This window comes from Phodopus roborovskii, unplaced genomic scaffold, assembly GCF_943737965.1.
Source record: "Phodopus roborovskii unplaced genomic scaffold, PHOROB, whole genome shotgun sequence".
Taxonomy (NCBI): Eukaryota; Metazoa; Chordata; class Mammalia; order Rodentia; family Cricetidae; genus Phodopus; species Phodopus roborovskii.
The window spans coordinates 669,906-688,676 of NW_026126525.1; the positions used below are offsets into that span (position 1 = coordinate 669,906).

Sequence of the window (18,771 nt, forward strand, 5' to 3'; positions counted from 1 at the left end):
CATCTCAAAAAAAAAAAAAAAAAAAAAAAAAAACAACAACAACAACAACAAAAAAAACAACTTAGAATCCCATCTCCTTTCACACTATCTATCAACCTTATTATTTACTTTTATTTTAAAGGCCAACTTGCATTATTTTGCTCTAAATCTCACAAGGTTTTTTTTTGTTGTTGTTGTTGTTGTTCTGCTATACATTCAGAATATGTCCTTTTTGACTGGTGATGAAGCTGACTCGGAGAGGTGCTGAGTACACATGACTCTTAAACTCTGATGAGAAAGGTGTCTAAGCCAGGGGCTCTTTTTCTCTAGAAAGCTGGATAGATAATGTATTTGGTTTGGGGACAATCCAGCCCCTTTCTCAAGTGTCCAGTCCTGCTGCCCCAGCAGGAAAATGGCTGTAGATCACATGCACTGTGCATGACCATGGAACATTGCTTATGGGACAAACTTGAATTTCATGTAATTTTCACCTCATGCAATATTCTTCTTTTGCTTTCTTGAATAAATCATTTCAAATTACAAATTTCCATCTCAAGCCACAGCGTCCTCATTCTAGTTTAGGCTTGTCTCTGTGGAGAGCAGCAAGTACTGTGCATAAGGAGTTACTAAATCAGAGCTCCCCCAGCTAAGGGCAGGGACCACCCCCCTTCCAGAAGAGCCCTTGAAGCAGTAGTCAGAAATTGTGGTTCAAGCCTTTCCCTGATGCTTCCCAGCTGTGGACTTGGGCTAGTCACAGGGTATCAGAACCTCAGGCTGCTCATTTTTAAAATAGTAATTGCAAATTCTTTTTCTGACTCCCTCAAAGGACTGGGTTTGGCATCATTTAAAACCTTGACCTTGTGGCATTATAAGAACGTGAAGGATTGCAAAACCATTGAAACACAAAAGTATTTTGGTCATTTTGTTTCTCGTTTCCTCCATTTTCCAAAAGGGTGTCAGCATTTTAATCATCCTTCACCAAGCATTCCTAGAAGTCTGATTCTATGCCACTCTAAAGCTTCCTCTAAAGGCAAGACAAGAAAGTGTTGGGACCCTCTATGCCCCTTGCCACCCTAGCATGTTAGAATGTGACCTGTGTCACAGAAAAGGGGTGGGATGAGCAACTGTGGGAGAGGCCAGCCCTGAAGGAGAGAACCAGGGACTAGCTTATAAAGTATGATGGAATAGGAGACAGAGAAAAGACAGAGGGGGCATTAAATAAGGAGAAGGACCAGCATCAGTGAAGGGGCTGTGTTTCACGCCAGACAGACTGAATTTGTTTTTTCTGTACACAATGAGGAATCACTGAGGGGCAGGAATGGGCTCTGGAGAATTCACTTTGGGAGAATTGTGCAGGGGAAAATATTTGGAACATGGTTTTGCGAGGAACAGAGCAAAACTAAACCCTGTAGTTCAGGAGGTAAGAAATGAAGTTATGTAGCTTTGGCTGTTCTGAAACCCTGGTCACTATGTAGACCACACCAGACTCGGCCTCAAAACTAGAGAGATCTGCTTGCCTCTGCCTCTCAAATTCTGGGATTAAAGACTTGTGCTTCTATGGCTAAAAGCCCTAGATTCTTAATATTTAAAAGGGGGACCAGCATTGTGAATGTATTAGAGAAGCATGGTATTGAAGGTGTTGAACCCTTGTATAGGTAACTATAAAGATGAATACATGCAAGCACTGTCAGAACCAAAGACCTTAAATTGAGGTGCTTTGCCTTCAACTTTCCTTCAAGTTGGAGAGCCCCTGTAATTGGTCATTAGCAAAACGCAATGCCTGAAACTTGTGAGATGTGCTTTTGATATGTTAAGAGGAACATTGCTGGTGGTTTCACTTGGTGTTTATGAGCTTGGGGATAGAGAGTTGGCTCAGCAGTTAAGAGAGTCCTGGCTGATCTTCCAGAGAGCAAGAACTCAGTTCCCAGTACAAGTCAGGTGGCTCACAACTACTCCAGGGGATCCAACCCTCTCTTCTGGCCTCTAGTAGCCTGCATACCCATACTCAAATGCACAATGCACACACACACACACACACACACACACACACACACACACAGGGGGGGGTGAAGGGAGGGAGGTGGGAGGAAGAGAGGAAGGAAGGGAGAGAGGGGGGAGGGAGGGAGAGAGAGAAATGCCCTTCTGTTGCTGAGAGTGTGATGATCCCTTGCGTAAATGGAATGCATTGTGACTTAGTGACTTATGGTTTTGTTTCAGAAAATGTTCCAAACACTAAGGAGTCCAATCCAGTTCCTCCTCCTCCTCCTCCTCCACGTAAGTCTTTGTGCAATTATTTCCAAATAATGCCTCTGGGCTTTTCTAAGAATGTGTTGGTTGCTGAACACTTGCCGAGCTGGACTGATAAAGGAGAGCTCTGGGTTCCTTCCCTCTTCCCTGCTCCTCTTTTCTTCCCCCTCACAATTCATTTTTCCCTTTCCCCTGCTCTTCATCCTCCCTTTCCCTTTTCTGAGGTCTCTACCTTTGCCATATTAAAATCCTAATTTGTTGACCCACTGACACGTGTACAACCTCATATTATCAAGTTGATGGGAGAGTGTTTCGAGTTTCCTGCTTAGAAATAGTGCTAAGCAAATAGCACCACACAGTCAAGGTGGTGAGAACCGGGAGGGCAAGGAGAATGAGAGTTCAATACCATTGGTACTGCACGAGTTGGCAGTACTGTAGATCATAATATCATTTTGTATATATTTAAGTGAGTTTCCATGGTTATTGTTGACACTGAAGCATGGCTCCCCCTTGGCTTCTAGCTGCCCACCCAAAGTTCTTTTAGATGTTGTGTCCCTGTGAAGAGAATCTGTTTTCCTTCTCTTCTCTTCTCTTCTCTCCCCCCCCCCCCCGTTTTTCATTGTTATTTTTGTTTTGTTTTCAAGACAGGGTTTCTCTGTGTAGTCCTGGCTGTCCTGGAACTCACTCTGTAGACCAGGCTGGGCTCAAACTCAGAGATCCACCTGCCTCTGCTTCTGCTGGATATAAGTCATTCTTTATAGAACTTTTATAGAAAGCCCCCTTTAATGTCTTCCAGAAGATTATGGAATAAGAGTACCACAAACTCAGTGACAGGTGCCATATAGACCTGCCCCATGGACTAGGTTCAGCTCAGGAGCTGATGTACAGGCTATCATTCTAACCTCCACCAGGCTCTCCCTGGTCTCTAGTTCCTTGCCAGGACTGCTCATCTGTTGTAGTAACTCATCTTGTGCTACCTCCTACCTGTGGTGGGTGGGGTCACCCTTACCTTTCCAGAATGTAAATGAACACACTAGCAGGCATGCAGCTGGAGGAGCTATGGTCCTTCCACCTGGAGATACTTAACAGAATCTTCTGAAGGGCCACAGGTGCTTAGGACCCACATCTGCATATAACTGAAGCTTTTGTGTCCTGTGCGTTCAAAAGCAAAGGGATTTATTTCATTTCTAGAATGATCAGGGAGTGTTGCTTCTGCATGGAGTGAAAAGAAGAGGTGTGTTTAGATCACACCTTCACTTCACACACACATATAAACAGACTTTTATTTTACCAAACACTTCCTCACAAGTTCTTACTCAAAGGTGGTTCCTTCTTCAATGGAAGGACATATCAGATTTCTATGAACTGAAATCAGTTGCATATATATATATATATATATATATATATATATATACACACACATACATATATATGTATGTATGTATGTATATATACATACATATATATATCTATATATAAAGTCTCTGACATGGCAGCCTACTGAGAAGTAAGTTTCTTCATGGAAAGATGGGGGTTGGAAGAGGACTCATAGGGCAGGTTGTTTAGAATGAGCCAGTGCTTCAGGGTTAAGATGGGGGCTCACTGCGGAGTCAGCACAGTGTTCTGATGCACAAGAGTAATTCTGTTTTCTTTTTAGTCACTCCCTTTCATCTTTTGTATCCTGTAAGTGTTCACAGGGACAGTGCGGAGGACGCTAAGGCTGTGATGTCTATGTAGTGAGATTCTCATTGTTCAGAAGTACTCAGTAAGAGGAAAAGATAATGGAAACTCACTCCCCCCACCCCAAGACAGTCTCACTATGTAGCCTTAGTTGGCCAGGAACTCACTATATAAGAGGAAGCTGGCCTTGAACTCATATTAGTCTGCCTCCCCCTGCCTCCCAGAGCCAGGATTAAGAGCATACTCCAATACATCTGTTACTGTACCTGAAACCTGTGAAATTTCTCAGACCAGGACAATGAGACCACAGATGTAAAGTGTCCAAAATTTATTAATCTTATTTTTTAAAATGATTTTTTTGGGGGACCTGGAGAGATTTTCAGTGATTAACAGCACTTGTTGCTCTTGCAGAGGACCCAGGTTTCAATTCCCAGTAGCCATCTATAACCCCAGTTCTAGGATAGAGATCCAGCTGGCACACATGCTGCCCATACATGCATTCAAGCAAAAGAGTCATACAAATAAAGTAAGATAACCTAAAATTTTCTTACTAAAAGAAGTCTTTGCTCAGAATAAATTACTAACAATATTTTCAAAACCCAAATAATTCATCTTTTCCTTTGTCAGAAAATTAGCAAGTAACAAACTATAGAGTTCAGTGTAACCCTTATTACAGTGTCTGAATTTACTATCCAGCACCCAGGCTTTATGACTATGCTTGCAAAGTAAGAATAAAATGGAAGTATATATGACTGACACAGAGTATGTGTTTCCCTCTTTTTAGAGATTTTCCATGGTCTGGACACACTAACTGTGATGGGCATTGCATTTGCAGCATTTGTGATTGGAGCCCTCCTGACAGGGGCCTTGTGGTACATCTATTCCCACACAGGTAAGTTTGACTATCTGCTCCCAGCTGGCACGCATCAGGGCACCTGCCACATAGCATACATTCTGCAATTTTATGGCTGAATGAAATAATAAAAAAAAGAACATTTGCCTTCACTATTCTTGTATTTATGTACTTGGTATAATTTAGGTCATATAAACATATAACTTGGCCTAAGTAATGCTTAGAAAAGAGGTTTACCCTCTGTTAGTTCAATTACAGAGTTGGTGATGCTTCAGCTTCTAATAAAGCTATGTTGTCATAGAACTTAAGAGAAGTTTGTGTAGGACTAACTAGAAAACATCCCTCCAAAGAAAAAGACTTTGGAATAAACTGAGCACTATCCAGCATGTGATGAGAGAAACCAGCTGCTTATTACCATAAAATGCCAGGGTCCTGAACAAGGGCCACCAGCATCCCTGTCAATGACTCTAAGCCATGACATCATAACATCTTTAATAAACAAGTTTCTCCTATGTTTACAAAGCTTAGAATTTCAAAGTATATTTTTAGGATTAGAAAAACAAAGAGTGAAATAAAAATCTTAAAGCCTTGCTCTTCTGTCTCCACCTCCCAAATCCAGCCAGCCCCTAGGCTGGCCCTGTTAAAAAGCTGATATATTACACAGGCCTGGCAAGGGGATTCGATCATTCAGTGGGGGGAGGAGACCCCTCCCCCCTCAATGCTTTTTTAACTTTCCTACAAATTAAGGGGTGGCATATATGTTGAGGCATTTTGAAGTCATGTTTGGGGGATGCTTGTAGTTCGTGCTGTGAACCTGGGTAAAGTACACCAGACTAATCATTCTGAGGCAAATGTGAACTTCACTCATTCTCCATCAACCCACTGAAAGCTATAGTCTTTCCCCTCAGCTTGAGTCATTCAGCTAGACTCACCAGGATGACTAATTTGAAGGGAGGCTCAGGCACCTTACCTTTAAGTTTGCTTTAGGTATGTGTATGTGTGTGACTGTCCTCAAGGGTGTGAATGTGCGTGCAGGGGTGTACACACACACACACATACACACACACACACACACACACACACACACACACACACACACACACGAGGAGACCCAAAGCTGACTTTGGGTGGTTCCCTATCATTTACTTTATATATTGAGGCGTGGCCTTTTGGGGAATTCAGAGTTCTCAATAGTGCTGGTTTAGCTAACCACCCTGCCCCAGTGATCCTGTCTTTGCCCCCCAATGCTGAAATTACAATTAGCCACCAACCTTACCTGGATTTCACATAAGTTCTGGGGGTTCTAAACACCAGCCCTCATACTACACAGTGGCATTTATCCCCTGAGCCATCTCCCCTGCCCCTGTGTTTTCTCTTAGTTTCTAGACAGAGCCTCAAACTGTTGAGAAAAATATGTGACAGTGCTCTTCTGTTAAAATTTTCTGACCCTTTTATCCACCCCTTAGATTATGGCACAGTGTGAAACAAGCTCTCGGTGTTTGGCCAGCACCCTCCAAAGTCAACCTAGTGGCAAACGCTTAGTGTTTAATCATGGAGCATTGAGTTCTCAAAACTTGTTCCCAACCAACAACCTTTGAGTGAAATGTGCTTCATGTCAGAAAAAATGAAGCCCGAGTGGGATGACCTTGATGGTATATAAATGATGTGAATCATTTCAAGAGTTTCCCTCCATGTGAAAGCTCAGCAATGCTGACATGTTAGATCTCAAACTAATAGTTCATTGCAACCTTTTCCAACCTCCTGCACAGGGGAGGTTCCAGGGTGCTTGGCACCCTCTGTTGTCTACTGGGACTGAACTTGGAGGTGCTCCAAGAAGGCTGTAGCCCTGAGGATTTTATGTGGGGCTGGTCACCCACAGATGTTTTCCATGTGTCTGCTCAGCCACTGACTGGCTTCCGTCTTAGAGCTGATCCTGAACCCCACAGGGTCCATCTTGGGCTAGGAAACCAGGCCCAGGCATAGACATTGGCACTCACTGTGTAAGCACACCCCACAGAGATCCCTCTGCTAATTCCAGATTTGTCCACAGCCAAGCAAATACAGTGCAAAGCTTGATTGTATTGTTTTCTGCTCCCCATTGAACTTGGAGGTGGGTGTGCCTCACCCCGTTTCATCCAAACAAAAGCCTCAGAGGGGAGCTTAAAGTATTGTTGATACAAAAATAAGGTTTGCACATAGATTAAATATAAACAAAAAGCCCTTCCAGCAAACAGTTTATGTTCCAGCCAACTCAGAAACTAAAAGGCCCATAGACAAAGTCCTTTGGGCTCAAACTCTGTTGACATTGCTTATGATCCCACTCCAGAATTGCTTTTCAGTCAAAGTTGTGCCCCCCCCCCAGTTCATTTTATGCACAGCTCATAATTAATCTTAGTGCTATACAAACACAAAGAGGGCTCAGTCAAGAACCCAGTAAATGTCTGATATGGGTCAGCCAGCAGCAAGTTTAGATGAACAGGGATGGTCAGAATGTTGTTGCCAGCAAGCAGAGATGGGCATCCAAACATTAACTCAGCCCTTCTTAATTTCCATAATAAGTTCAGCTGTGGAACTCAGACCTTACATGGTGCATTTGGGGGTTCAGGCTGTATCTGCTTCTGTGCCTAAAAACAATCCTTCCTTTGGGTGACTCCCCTCTGCTTACGTTTTCCAGCCTTCCCAAGACACAAACCAAGCCATACATTTGAATTGTGATTCTTTATGTCCCTGGAATCACTTTTTTGGACTAAAGAGGTAGTTTTCCCACGGTTATAACAATTCTGGGCACAATGAGATACCTCCATTCGTTTTGTTTGGAGTGCCCCATTTTAAAGCTCTGTCTCATGAATAGCCATGAGGGGAGAGAGGACAGGATGGCTGGGAGTAGGTAAGTTCTAGTCCAAGATTTCTCACCTCTGGTGACATGGGTTACAAAGTCAGGTATACATCTGCTGTTTTCTAGAGGACAAAAAAACCTGGTTAGCCTCATCAAAACAGTATGCGTACAGTGTGACTTCAGAATGGATATGTAGAACTTACTGCATGAAAGTCTTGGTTAGAGCTATATTCACTGTTTCTGTGCTAATCACATGTGGTAACCCACATTAGCCACTTAGTGTGATAGTTCTATTCTTTCTCCCATGTGTTTTAGTTTTTCCAGGCATCAGTAGCATTTCCATGCCTGTCTCCATCCCCTCCCCCATTAGTTCAGTTTTCTAGACATTTGTCATCAATCCATCCACTGGCTGCCAGCTGTTAATGACCTTAACACATCCAGGCATGCCACCTGTTTTCTTCTACAAGAGGATAGCTGGGGATGGGTCAGCATTTAGGAGAGTTTGCTTGGTCCCCAGCACCTCTGCCTGGCAGCTATTCACATGTGCACATATTCTCACTCTCCCCCAAACCTCTTAAATCAATTTTTAAGCCTGTTGGACCTATCTAATGTCTTATAACATATATCAAAAGCCTTCCTCCTTCTGGGCTTAAAGGGGACATGAGAAATATATATTTCCTTTATGTTGTGAGTCTGAAATATCTTCATTTTATAGAAGCCTTTAATAGATGAACATGGCACAGACTATTAGATTATAAACAACCCTTTTGGAATTTTGAAAACACTCCATTTTCTTCTTGTTATGAGCAGTTTCCTTCCAGCCTGGTCCTAAGCTGCTTCAGTCCCAAGATAATGCGCAGAGACACTGTATTAGTTATGAAACTGTTGGCCAGTTACTGTTTCTTATTGTCTAGCTCTGTCTTAAATATTAACACATTTCTATCAATCTAAGTGTTTCACATGGTCTTATCTTACCAGGGAGAGGCTCTGGACATCATACTTTGCTCCCATCCTACATCTTGATTCCTCTCTATTACATCTCCCAGAATCCTTCTTGTCTCCTAGTCCTACCTATCTTGCTTTCCTATTGGCCAACAATGGTTTATTCATTAACCAATAAAAGAAACATTTACAGAGTGACATCTCCCATCACCTCCTAGTTCTAAAGATAGCTGCTTAATGATTTGAGGCCATGTAGCTTTAGATTTCTGATTCTCTCTGTGTGACTTTCATTTCTGGACTCATCTTTACAATAGTGTCCCTTAATTTAGATGTATTTTCACATTTTGTGCTGGGAATTAGTTGGGCTTTCGGCCTTATATCCTTATATCCTTCGTTCTGTCTCTCCTCTCCATCCCTTCCTTTCTTCCCTCTTTCTTGCCTTTTTTTTTCTTTTTGAGGGGGGTGATATGGGATTATCTCAGTACAGCATAGGCTGGCATTGAACTCACTGTGGCCTCGCACCTGCCGTCCTCCTGTCTCAGACTCCCAAGTGCTAAGGTGTCGGGAGTGTCACCTTACTCTCATTCTTCTCACTTCCTTTCATTGCCCCTGTGTTCTCTTCTCTCATTATGCCAATCGTTTAACTAGTCCTCCACGCTGCCTCATCTCTTTCAGATGCCTATAATACTACCTTGAAAACTGAAAGTTTTACATTTCAAGAACTATGAATTTCCTTTGTTTTAGTTGTTAAAGCTCTGTTCTTGCTTCATTTGTGCCTACATTATCTACTTGAAAACCATTCAGGCGTAGTTAAGAATGTGGAGGACCTAACCATGTGACCTTCCTGAGAGTATGTTGAGGGGGCTGTTTTATGGATGACCCTCAGTATCACCTCCCTGCATCTTTCCTCTGAACTCATCAGGTTTTCCATGAAACAGGCTTTCCTGTTTCCCACCTGCAGGTCTTGCTGTTTGAAAACCTTTAAAAAAAAAAATGGGTATTAAAAAGTGCTGACATGGCAACACAGGGAAAGAAATACTCAAACTTCCTGGGCAGGGCACAGTACTGACACTTTTCCTGAATGCGGATAATCAAATACATGTCGTGTTCTGAAGCCATTCAGCTTCGGTAGCTGTGAGGCCAAGCAACGATGCAATAAGCCAGCAGAGCCCCAAGAGTGATGGCCTCTCAGCACTCCCCTCCAGGTACAGTACCTTGCCCTCGGCTGTGTCTGGGATTGGGCATTTCCCGTACCCTCAGTGTCACCGTCTTTAGAGGGTACATGACCTCTTCCCCCAGATGAGGATGAGCAGGTTGCAGCCTAGCAGAGAGACAGAGGAACTCAGAGGAGTCATATTGCATCCAGTACAGCCGCTCAGTGTACCCCACTGTGTACTGGCCCTGAGCAGCTCCTCTCCCTTCAGAGGTGGACGCCTCTGTTGCCTGGGCTTTTGAAGCCTCTGTGATATGAAGTAATTGATTCTCAGCCTTTGCCACTTATGACCTAGGTTTTGCTCTTTCTTTAGTCAGCTCGGAGTCCCAGGGTTCCTCAGTGGCTCCAGTGTTTTATCATTGTTGCCTTGGTTTCTGGGATTCTGCCTTTTAAGCGCCCCCTCTCTCTCTTCCTGTCATACTGTAAGATTTAAGGAGTGGTACAAGTCTCTTTGCTTGGAGATGGCTGTCTGGCTTCTTCTCTGCACAGGGGGGTAGGAGAATAGGCCAGAGTGCCGGCATGACAATGGTGGCGCTCTACACATCTATGCTTTCTTCTTCCCTCTCTATTACAGACTCAAAGGACATGTGGCTCCAATGCTTCCATCTTTATGTTGCTTTTTAGATAAGCTTATTAACGTATATTTGTTTGCGTGTCTCCGGTTGTTATATGCTCATCTCTGCTCATCTTTGGTTTCTTCACAAGTCTGCTCATCCTGTCACTCTTGCAGTGGCATTCTTAGCTATTAGTAAATGTCCAGGCCCTGGTGCAATACTGCAATACTAGTGAGCAACAGAGTCCTGCTTTCTTGTGGAACTCACACGAGAAGGAAGAGCAGATGGGCCAAGGACAGTGGCTCTGGTGGAAACCCAGACCCCAGCAGAGCCAAACCTTAGGACAGCAACAGCTTCATGAATTTGTCAGAAAGGCAAGTCTCCCCAGCAGGACAAAGTGCAGCTCTCAGGAGCAGGAACAGAAGGGTGGGGTTACAAATCATCAATGGGAGATGCACACGGACCGACACGGACAGTGACAGGTGATCATCTTAGCTATTCTGAAAAGAATGGGAGGGGCTTTTCTGTGGAGAAAGGGGGTCCTGCCCTCTCCATAGCCCCAGCAGGTTCTCCTCTACCTAGCTCCATATTTCTTTCCATACTGGGGCTTACTTGCTTTCTTGCCTGCCACTGTGGGCAAGCCTTCATCAAGCTTGGTGACCTCCTTTTTGTGGTAGTGGGGGGGGGGGGTCTTCACTGAGACTTCAGATCTCTGAAAACATGGGCCTATGCAGAGAGTCTCCTAACTGAAGTGTTTTCCTGACTCAGTGGGCTTTCAATGTGTGCTTGGCTTCTGTTCCTAGAAGGTATGGTGTGCTCAGTGGAGGATGGCCAAGTGGAAGCCTGAGGGATGGGAGCAAGCAGTTTTGGGTCAAGGCCTTTGTGTTTTATTTTGCTCTGTGAAAACACAGTTGCTTCTGCCTGTAGATTGTTTTCTGCTTACACCTCGGAGCAGCCTGAAATGTCTGACATTTTTATAGGAGCCAGGTGTTCAAGAGGCTTTTCTTTGGGTGTTTAAGGACCTCACCTCTAGGTTCTGCATCTTCCAGGGGAAATATGGGGAATATACCTGGCTCAAATGATAAGCCTGGCAGCAAAATGAACTAGAGAGCTGTAAGGCTAATTGATTAACAAACTACATGTAGGGCTTGTAAAGGCACATAGGTGGAGTCTGGGGACCTAGCTCAGCTGGTAGGATGCAAAGCCAGAGGATGAAAAAGCAATTAAAACTTGGTTATATCAAGAAATATTAGGTTTTACGTGTGAAAATAGCCACAGGACAGATGAGCTGGTCTGTGAAAGGGTTCTCTTGTCTTAAGACTAGTATTAGCGTGTGAGAATTGAGTGTGTGGATGTGTGGGGGTGTTCATGAGAGAAAGCATGTGTGAGTGAGTGTGTGTGTATGTACAGAGGTTGACCTTGCATGTCTTCCTTGATTGCTCTATACCTTATATATTGAGGATAGGTGTCTCACTCAAACTCAACCTTATATATTGAGAAAGGTCTCTCACTCAAACCCAGAGCTCACAGATTCCTCTAATCCATCATAGCCAGCCTGCTCTAGGATCTGGGGAAGGGTCTTCAGCATTGACCAACAGGTTCCCTTACAGGTTCTTTCTGATTAGACAGGTCTTTGAACTGAAGTCAACGAGTATCAGGTTAGCGAGTATCACCCACCTCCGGGCAGGCCCTGCAACCTTGAGTGTAGGGCTCTTTTACTCTCTCTATAGGGTTTTATTAGGGGGAAGCATTTTTATTTTACCAAGACAAGAGTTTCCAAGACTCTATAAGTCACAGATCTCTTCTTCACGGGCACTGATTAAAATAAACTAACACAGCAACAAATTATATTTGGCAAACAGATACCAGGAAACAGATATTCGGACTTCCTGGGCAGGACACAGTGCTGACATTTTTCCTGGACGTGAATCATCAAACATTCGTCCTGTTCTGGAAGAGATAAATGTGAACATGCCACTTAATGATTAAGGATGTCCTGCTGTGGCCACTAGAGACCAAGCTCACAAGGCCAGCAGAGCCCAAAGGGGTGTTAAGAAACCTCCTCTTAGACCAGTGTGCCTTTGATTTAAATGGGGAGATTTTTAGGTTCAGGAATTAGAGATTTAATCCAGTAGTACAGTGCTTACTTAGCCATGTCCAAGGCCTTGGTTTCAGCTCCAATACTGAATGGACAGACAGACAGGCAGATGGGTTTTGTATGCCCACCTTAGCCTTCTAATGGGTAACATGAGGACCCAACCAAGAATGGATCAACATGGGCATTGTGTGTATATACATCAAAGGCTGGAAATACATGGGCCTATAGCTCAGGTAGAGCATGTGCCTGACATTTACAAGGCTCTGGTTCAAACTCTAGCACTAAAAAAGGAAACCACATAAGGGAAAAAGGGGGGAGGGAGGGAAAGTAAAGAGATTGAATCATTTTCTAGAAATAATCTCCCATTTGGGAGAAAGTAAATTCTTGGCAAAATGTTGCTCCCCTTGAAACAAACTTCCCACCATTGATCACATACACACTTGAAGGGGCAGCCTCAGGGAAGACACACAATATTCCAGGCAAGACAAGCATTAGAGTAGTCTGCCTGCTCCTCAGGAATACTGATTCCATCCCTCCACTCCCAGAAGAAAAACTAGAGGAAATGCAAGGATCAAATGCATGCACAATAGCCTCAAGTGCTCTGAGGATGCAGAAGTCCATGGAGCTGTGGTTCATAAAACGGGTATCAGGTAAAGCTGAAACCTCCCCAGGGCATGAGCCAGTTCTGCACTATGCAGAAGGGCTCTTTTGGCAGAGATTTTTTGAGGGGCCCCAGGAAGGCAGTGGAAGTATGGGCTTTCAGTTCCTGAGCTGGCTCAGGGGTCAGAGCCTGCTCTAGCTGTGGCAGTGTTGTGTTTTAAAGAAGACGAAGGAAGGGTTGCTTATCTCTAGCTGATAGATGTATGTTTCAGCAGGACAGGAAAGAACTCATAAACAGACCAGGCCCTCTGGGGGCTTCTCAGATGGTGGGGGTTGGAGTCTGCACAGGAGAAGTTTATGACACATTCATTTTGTTGCCGAGAGTTCGCATCACTTTTCTCTACCTAGAGTCCTGTGTGTGTGTGTGTGTGTGTGTGTGTGTGTGTGTGTGTGTGTGTGTGTGTGTGTGTGTGTGTGAGTATGTGTGTGTCTGGTTTTACTGAAGAGACTGGCTAACTGGAGGGCCTCTTACACAGTTAAATGCAAACCATGTGTGTGACCTGAGCCTTTCTCCCTCCCCAGAGCATTGCACATTTGGCACAAAAATGGGTTGAGCTGTAATGCAGTGGGGTATGTAATGACTAGTGGGATGCCTAATGTGTTGGGAGAGATACATGCATTGAACTCAGCAGAGAGCCTCAGCCTGCAAGGAGCTTGTTTGTTGGCAGCCACTGCAGGTCCTGCGTGTAAACAGCTCAAACTCCTTGCCCCAAAGGGTTTTCCCATAGCAGCCCAGTCTTCACTCCTACTTCTCTGATAGGTTTCATGTGGGGCACACAGAGCTTTTTGTTGTTATATCCAGGGCAAACTCTCAACATCACTAGCCCAATTTTAAACAAGGTGCTGAACAAAGGGGTTGGTGATAGCTCAGTGGTATTTGGCTCATGACTAGTGTGTGCAAAGTTTGAGGGTCCAGCTCTAGCACGGAAAGGGGCTGGCCAGTACACATTGACAAACTTACTTAAAACGTGGTAGTTTTATGATTAATTGTATAACTTAGTCATGTGGTTCTCTATCATGAACTTGTTACATGGTTGTAGATTATGGCTCTGTGGTTTCCTAGTGTTCAGAGGGTTCACCCCCAGAGTTGTAGGCCCTAGATTCCAGAGTGTTTGTCATCAGCCACTACAGATCCTAGCTAAAACTGGCCAGATAGAAAGCACTCTTACTGACTTAAAGTGAGAACAAACCAGAAAAATGTATATAGTGCAAGGCCCTCCAGCCAATCTGGGCTAGCTGCTTCTGCCTATAGCTAAGAAAACACCAGGTAGAATCTCAAAGGTGTGTTGGGGTATGTGTGCGGGCATTTCTTTCCAGAATGCATGTGTGTAACCTGTCTTTATTAACTGCAGGGGAGACAGCACGAAGGCAGCAAGTCCCCGCCTCGCCACCAGCCTCGGAAAACAGCAGCGCAGCCCACAGCATCGGCAGCACTCAGAGCACTCCCTGTTCTAGCAGCAGCACAGCCTAGCCAAAGCCAGGTGCCTGCTGCAACTGCCAGGGCAGGGCCTGGTGCATGCCAGGCTAGGAAGGCTCGAGTGAAGAGAGTGAAGCCCAGTGTGCAGACAGCCTGCTGTACCCACCCTTCATCACGGCCAATGTAAACGTGACTCCTGGATATCTGTCACACACAAAAGCTAAGCTGGTGGCCCTGGTGGCCTTCTCCTCCAGCCCCTCACAGGATGGGGTTTCAATGTGAAACATGCCAGTGCTTTTTGTTTTTTGTTTTTTTTTTTTTAATGCTGCTTTGTCCAGGTGTCCAAACATCCATCATATGGGGTCGTAAGTTTTACCCAGAGTAACAGGGATAGTAAAAGGATGATAGCTGGAGAGTAGAACCAGGGAGATGTGGCCAAAGATTTTTCTAACTGTAATTCCAAAATGTAAAATAGAAGAAATGTACCCTTCATATCCAATCTGCATCTATATCTGGGTGCCTACTTCTGACCTGCCACACCCACTTGGTCCCTTGTTTAGCTTGCTAACCTTGGGAAGGTCACACCCTATCACTTATCAAGGCAACATTCCTTTCTTGGGCCAAAATGAATGCTAATTCCTGTTCCTTCACGCGCCCACATGCCAACTCCATAAGTGTCTTAAAGCAAAATTTGTTTATTCTCACAGGCATACAGAAACAGAAAATGATGAAATGTAGAACACTTTTGTACCTGTTTCTGACTTTTTGTCCTAATAATGTTTAAACTTTGGGGGCGGGGGGATTTGGTAGTAAGGGGAGGAATTTGCATGGTAGTGTTTGCATATAATTACAAGTGTGTAACATCTGCACATTGAAGATATGATCACACCCTCCTGAAAAATGTTCTATGCTTCCAGAGTCGGAACATGACTTATATGTGGTAGATTATAAGAACTCAACACATCAGCCTTTCTGATGAGCGTTTTATAAAATCCAAACCCTTCCAGGAGGCAGATCCTTAAAGATGGCCTCAGCTCATCTAAATGATGTCATCATTTCTGCCCTGAGGATGCAGAGAAAGGAGAGACGGGCGCTCACATTGAAGTGTCTCACAAAAAAGGGTTTCAGGAGCACTTCCTTCGGCAGGATAACATGATGCCACCCTGACAGTCAGAGCTTAGTGACAGCTCTTTGGTAAAACTGAACCCCAGAGAGGACTCTTCCATGCCAGATCCCCTGCCAATTAAGTAACATTGCTTTTCCAGAATCCCTCCAAACAACTTAAGAGTCCACAAGTAGAACAAGCTAGATTCTAGCCTGAAATTCTCACAAGTGAACTCCACTGCCTTTAAAGTCAGGCTCTTGTGCCTGGCCTTCATGACGGAAAACCTCAATGGGAAGTGTTACTGGGAGAGACAGTCTCTTAGTCACTGCGCCTTAGTCTAACTAGATGGATGACAGGCATAGCTTTTATTCAGTCGGGATAATCTGAACCAAAGCAGATTCCTTCAGGGCTGGCAGCTTCAGACTGATGTGTTGATACATTGAAAATATTTCAGATTTCCACATATAAGTACAAATGGTGTGAGACTAGAGAAATACTTTTCTTCAGTTCATTGTTTTATAACAGGAAGTTATTGTGGAGGACCTAGATATTTCTACGCTACCTGTGTTTAAAAATAATGCGCTTTGCCTAACCTTCAGCAGAATGTAATTGTTAAGTATATTCTATGTATAGAGATGTTTAAAGATGTCTTCAAAGAAGACTAGAGTCTTTAAATCACTTATAGCTATATTTTACTACAAAAAAATCTGTATAAAGATATATTTAAATGTTTTAGAGAAATTTAAGTTACCCCATATGAAATGTTTAATTTCAATTACTGTGAATTCTTCTAACCAGTTACTTTAAACAAACAAACAAACAAACAAAACATACTTTTCCATCTTGTTAGAAAGAAAAATAGCTATGGGAAGGTATTAAAAAGATTCATTTCTTAGATGAATGGAGTTAAAAGTTTTTGTAATATATATAAATGTATATTTTTGAGAGAAATATTACATTGCCAATGATTTTATAATCTTAAATTAACTTACAAATTTATAAGCTGCAAATGAAGAGTTTTTAGAAGGAGAAAGAAAAGAAAGAAAAATCACCCTTTATTTCCTTGGATGTCTATTGCTCAGCTTGAGAAACCCAATTCCGTACTGGGAACGAATGTTCCGAAGTGTTAAGAGTGAGGGTCTCTTCCCTGGACTCTCGTTACAGTGTTTCTGACTGATCCACCCTTCACAGACTTCATACAAAGTACAAGCTTTACTTTTATAATATATTCAGCAAGTTTCCTAAGACTGGCTAAACCCAGTTCCACCTAAAAGTCTTGTGTTGTTTCTGGGGGCCACACCATGGCCAGAGGTCACACTGGACTGCTCAAGTCCAAGGTGGTTGTCTGTGCAATGCCCTATAGCGTTTCATCTTGTGGTGTTCCCCGACTGTTAATGCTGTGTTTTTGAAGGTTGGAGATTTTTCTTTAGCCTGAGCTGGTCATGTATCAGTTTAGTTTTTCCTAAACACAAAATGGTGTCTTGCTCATCTGGTAATGAGATTGTGAATCCCATTTCCTATGTGTGTTCTTGGCAGGTGTGCCTGAGTGTGTGGGGGTGCACAAGCGTGCACCCTTCTCTTTCGTACTGTAACTACCTCATGGTTTGAATGGCGAGTGTACTGCTGGTTGTATTAACAGAGCACATTTTGTCGGGTGAGTCGTGTATGCAAACTTTTTTTTTAACCCTCTTTGTTTTATCTGGGGGTTCATTCATAAAACTGACAGATATTTTTCTAGGAAGGACTATTATCAGTTTCTAAATACGACACTCCTCTATTCTGGATTTTCCTGAATGAGCCTGATTTTGTTACTGTTTTTCATCTATGAGGGTGAAAGTGTACCCTGAAAATCCCTGTGGCCAGTTTGAACACCCCTGCTGTAACCTGTTCTGTTTGTGAGTCAGCAACTTTGTGAACCTGCTTAGAGTTATAGTTTTGATAACCACAATTTTAATTCTTTTATCTGTGCATAATAAAAAGATATATATCAATTATCAATTTATGTCTTATTTGTCCTCACTAAATTCTCTCCCCTTGGGCTCACACAGCTGCAACAGGACCGATGAGGAAGATGAGGGCGATGGAGGGAAAGACAAGGGCCCGAGAGAGGAAGGGCAGGAGTGTGGAGGGACAATGCCCAGAGTTCATCCCTGGTCTTCTGTACTCCTAGAGCCCAGGGGAATCATATGCATCTAGGCTCCTTTCTCTCCATCTCCCCTAAATGTCAAAGCCACATCCACCACTCACCCTGTGTGCCACTAGCTTCTTCCAGTTGCCCAAGGCAGAGACAAGGATATAGCTGGGATCTCCTTGACACCACACCCCAACTTATTAAACCCAGGTGTCATTCACCTTGAGGACCTCACTTTCAAATGATCAACTTATTTTCTACCCCTACTGGAGCCCACTGCTTGAGAGCCATTCTCTCTCCAGCTAAGCCAACCACAGAAGCCTCCTGACCAGGCCTGGCCAATTCTTTCTTGCTTTCCTCTAATTCTTTCTTCACCACACAGCAAAACTCCTAAAACATTTACATTGTGTTACTGCCCAACTTGAGCCTTTTAAATAATGTTTCTCTCACTTTCTTTACTACACCCACTTAGACTGCCAAAGTCAAACAGCTGCTGTAGAAGGTAGATGCACAGCTGCCCTCGCTTCCTCCAGCCACTTCCCTGGAGGGACTACTATCAGTGATCCTAGTTTAAACCCATACTTATATGTTTTCACAAACAGGGATTTTCTTCTGTTTATAAAAATAGTATCACAGTAAAGTCTACCAGCAGTCACATCACACAGCATGGTCCTCCCCTTCATACTTCTTGATGGCTAAATATCATTTCCTACAGTATATTGAGTCTAACTACTGATAATGAACTTTTAAAAGTATTATTCTTCATAGTTCTAACAAAATTCTCTGCTGTAGTTAACATTGTGTGTGCATCCATATATACATAGTATCTATACATTTAGGAATATAATAGATATAATTTATCCATACACACACACACCCCTACCTTTACATTCTGTTGCTTTCAAACAACCATAAGAACCGAAAGACAATCTCATTACAAGAGGAGGTTTTGACATAAAAAGATTCGAAGAGCTAACTGGGTTCACATCCACAATTCCAGCTCTCAGGAGGCTGATGGCAGGACTGAGTTCTGATAGATACAGTCTAGGCTATATG

General features: G+C 43.4%; 1 protein-coding gene across 1 annotated transcript in view; it reads left to right on the plus strand.

Annotated features, from left to right (window-relative positions):
• Tgfbr3 (transforming growth factor beta receptor 3) overlaps positions 1 to 14,563 on the plus strand; it is a 150,378-nt gene extending 135,815 nt beyond the window's left edge. The window contains exons 14-16 of the mRNA XM_051198460.1: positions 2,197 to 2,253; positions 4,691 to 4,798; positions 14,415 to 14,563. Of these exons, the coding sequence (XP_051054417.1) occupies positions 2,197 to 2,253; positions 4,691 to 4,798; positions 14,415 to 14,533 (284 nt within the window). The 3' untranslated portion in view covers positions 14,534 to 14,563. The remainder of the gene's footprint in view (positions 1 to 2,196; positions 2,254 to 4,690; positions 4,799 to 14,414) is intronic.
• The last annotated feature ends 4,208 nt before the right edge of the window (positions 14,564 to 18,771 follow it).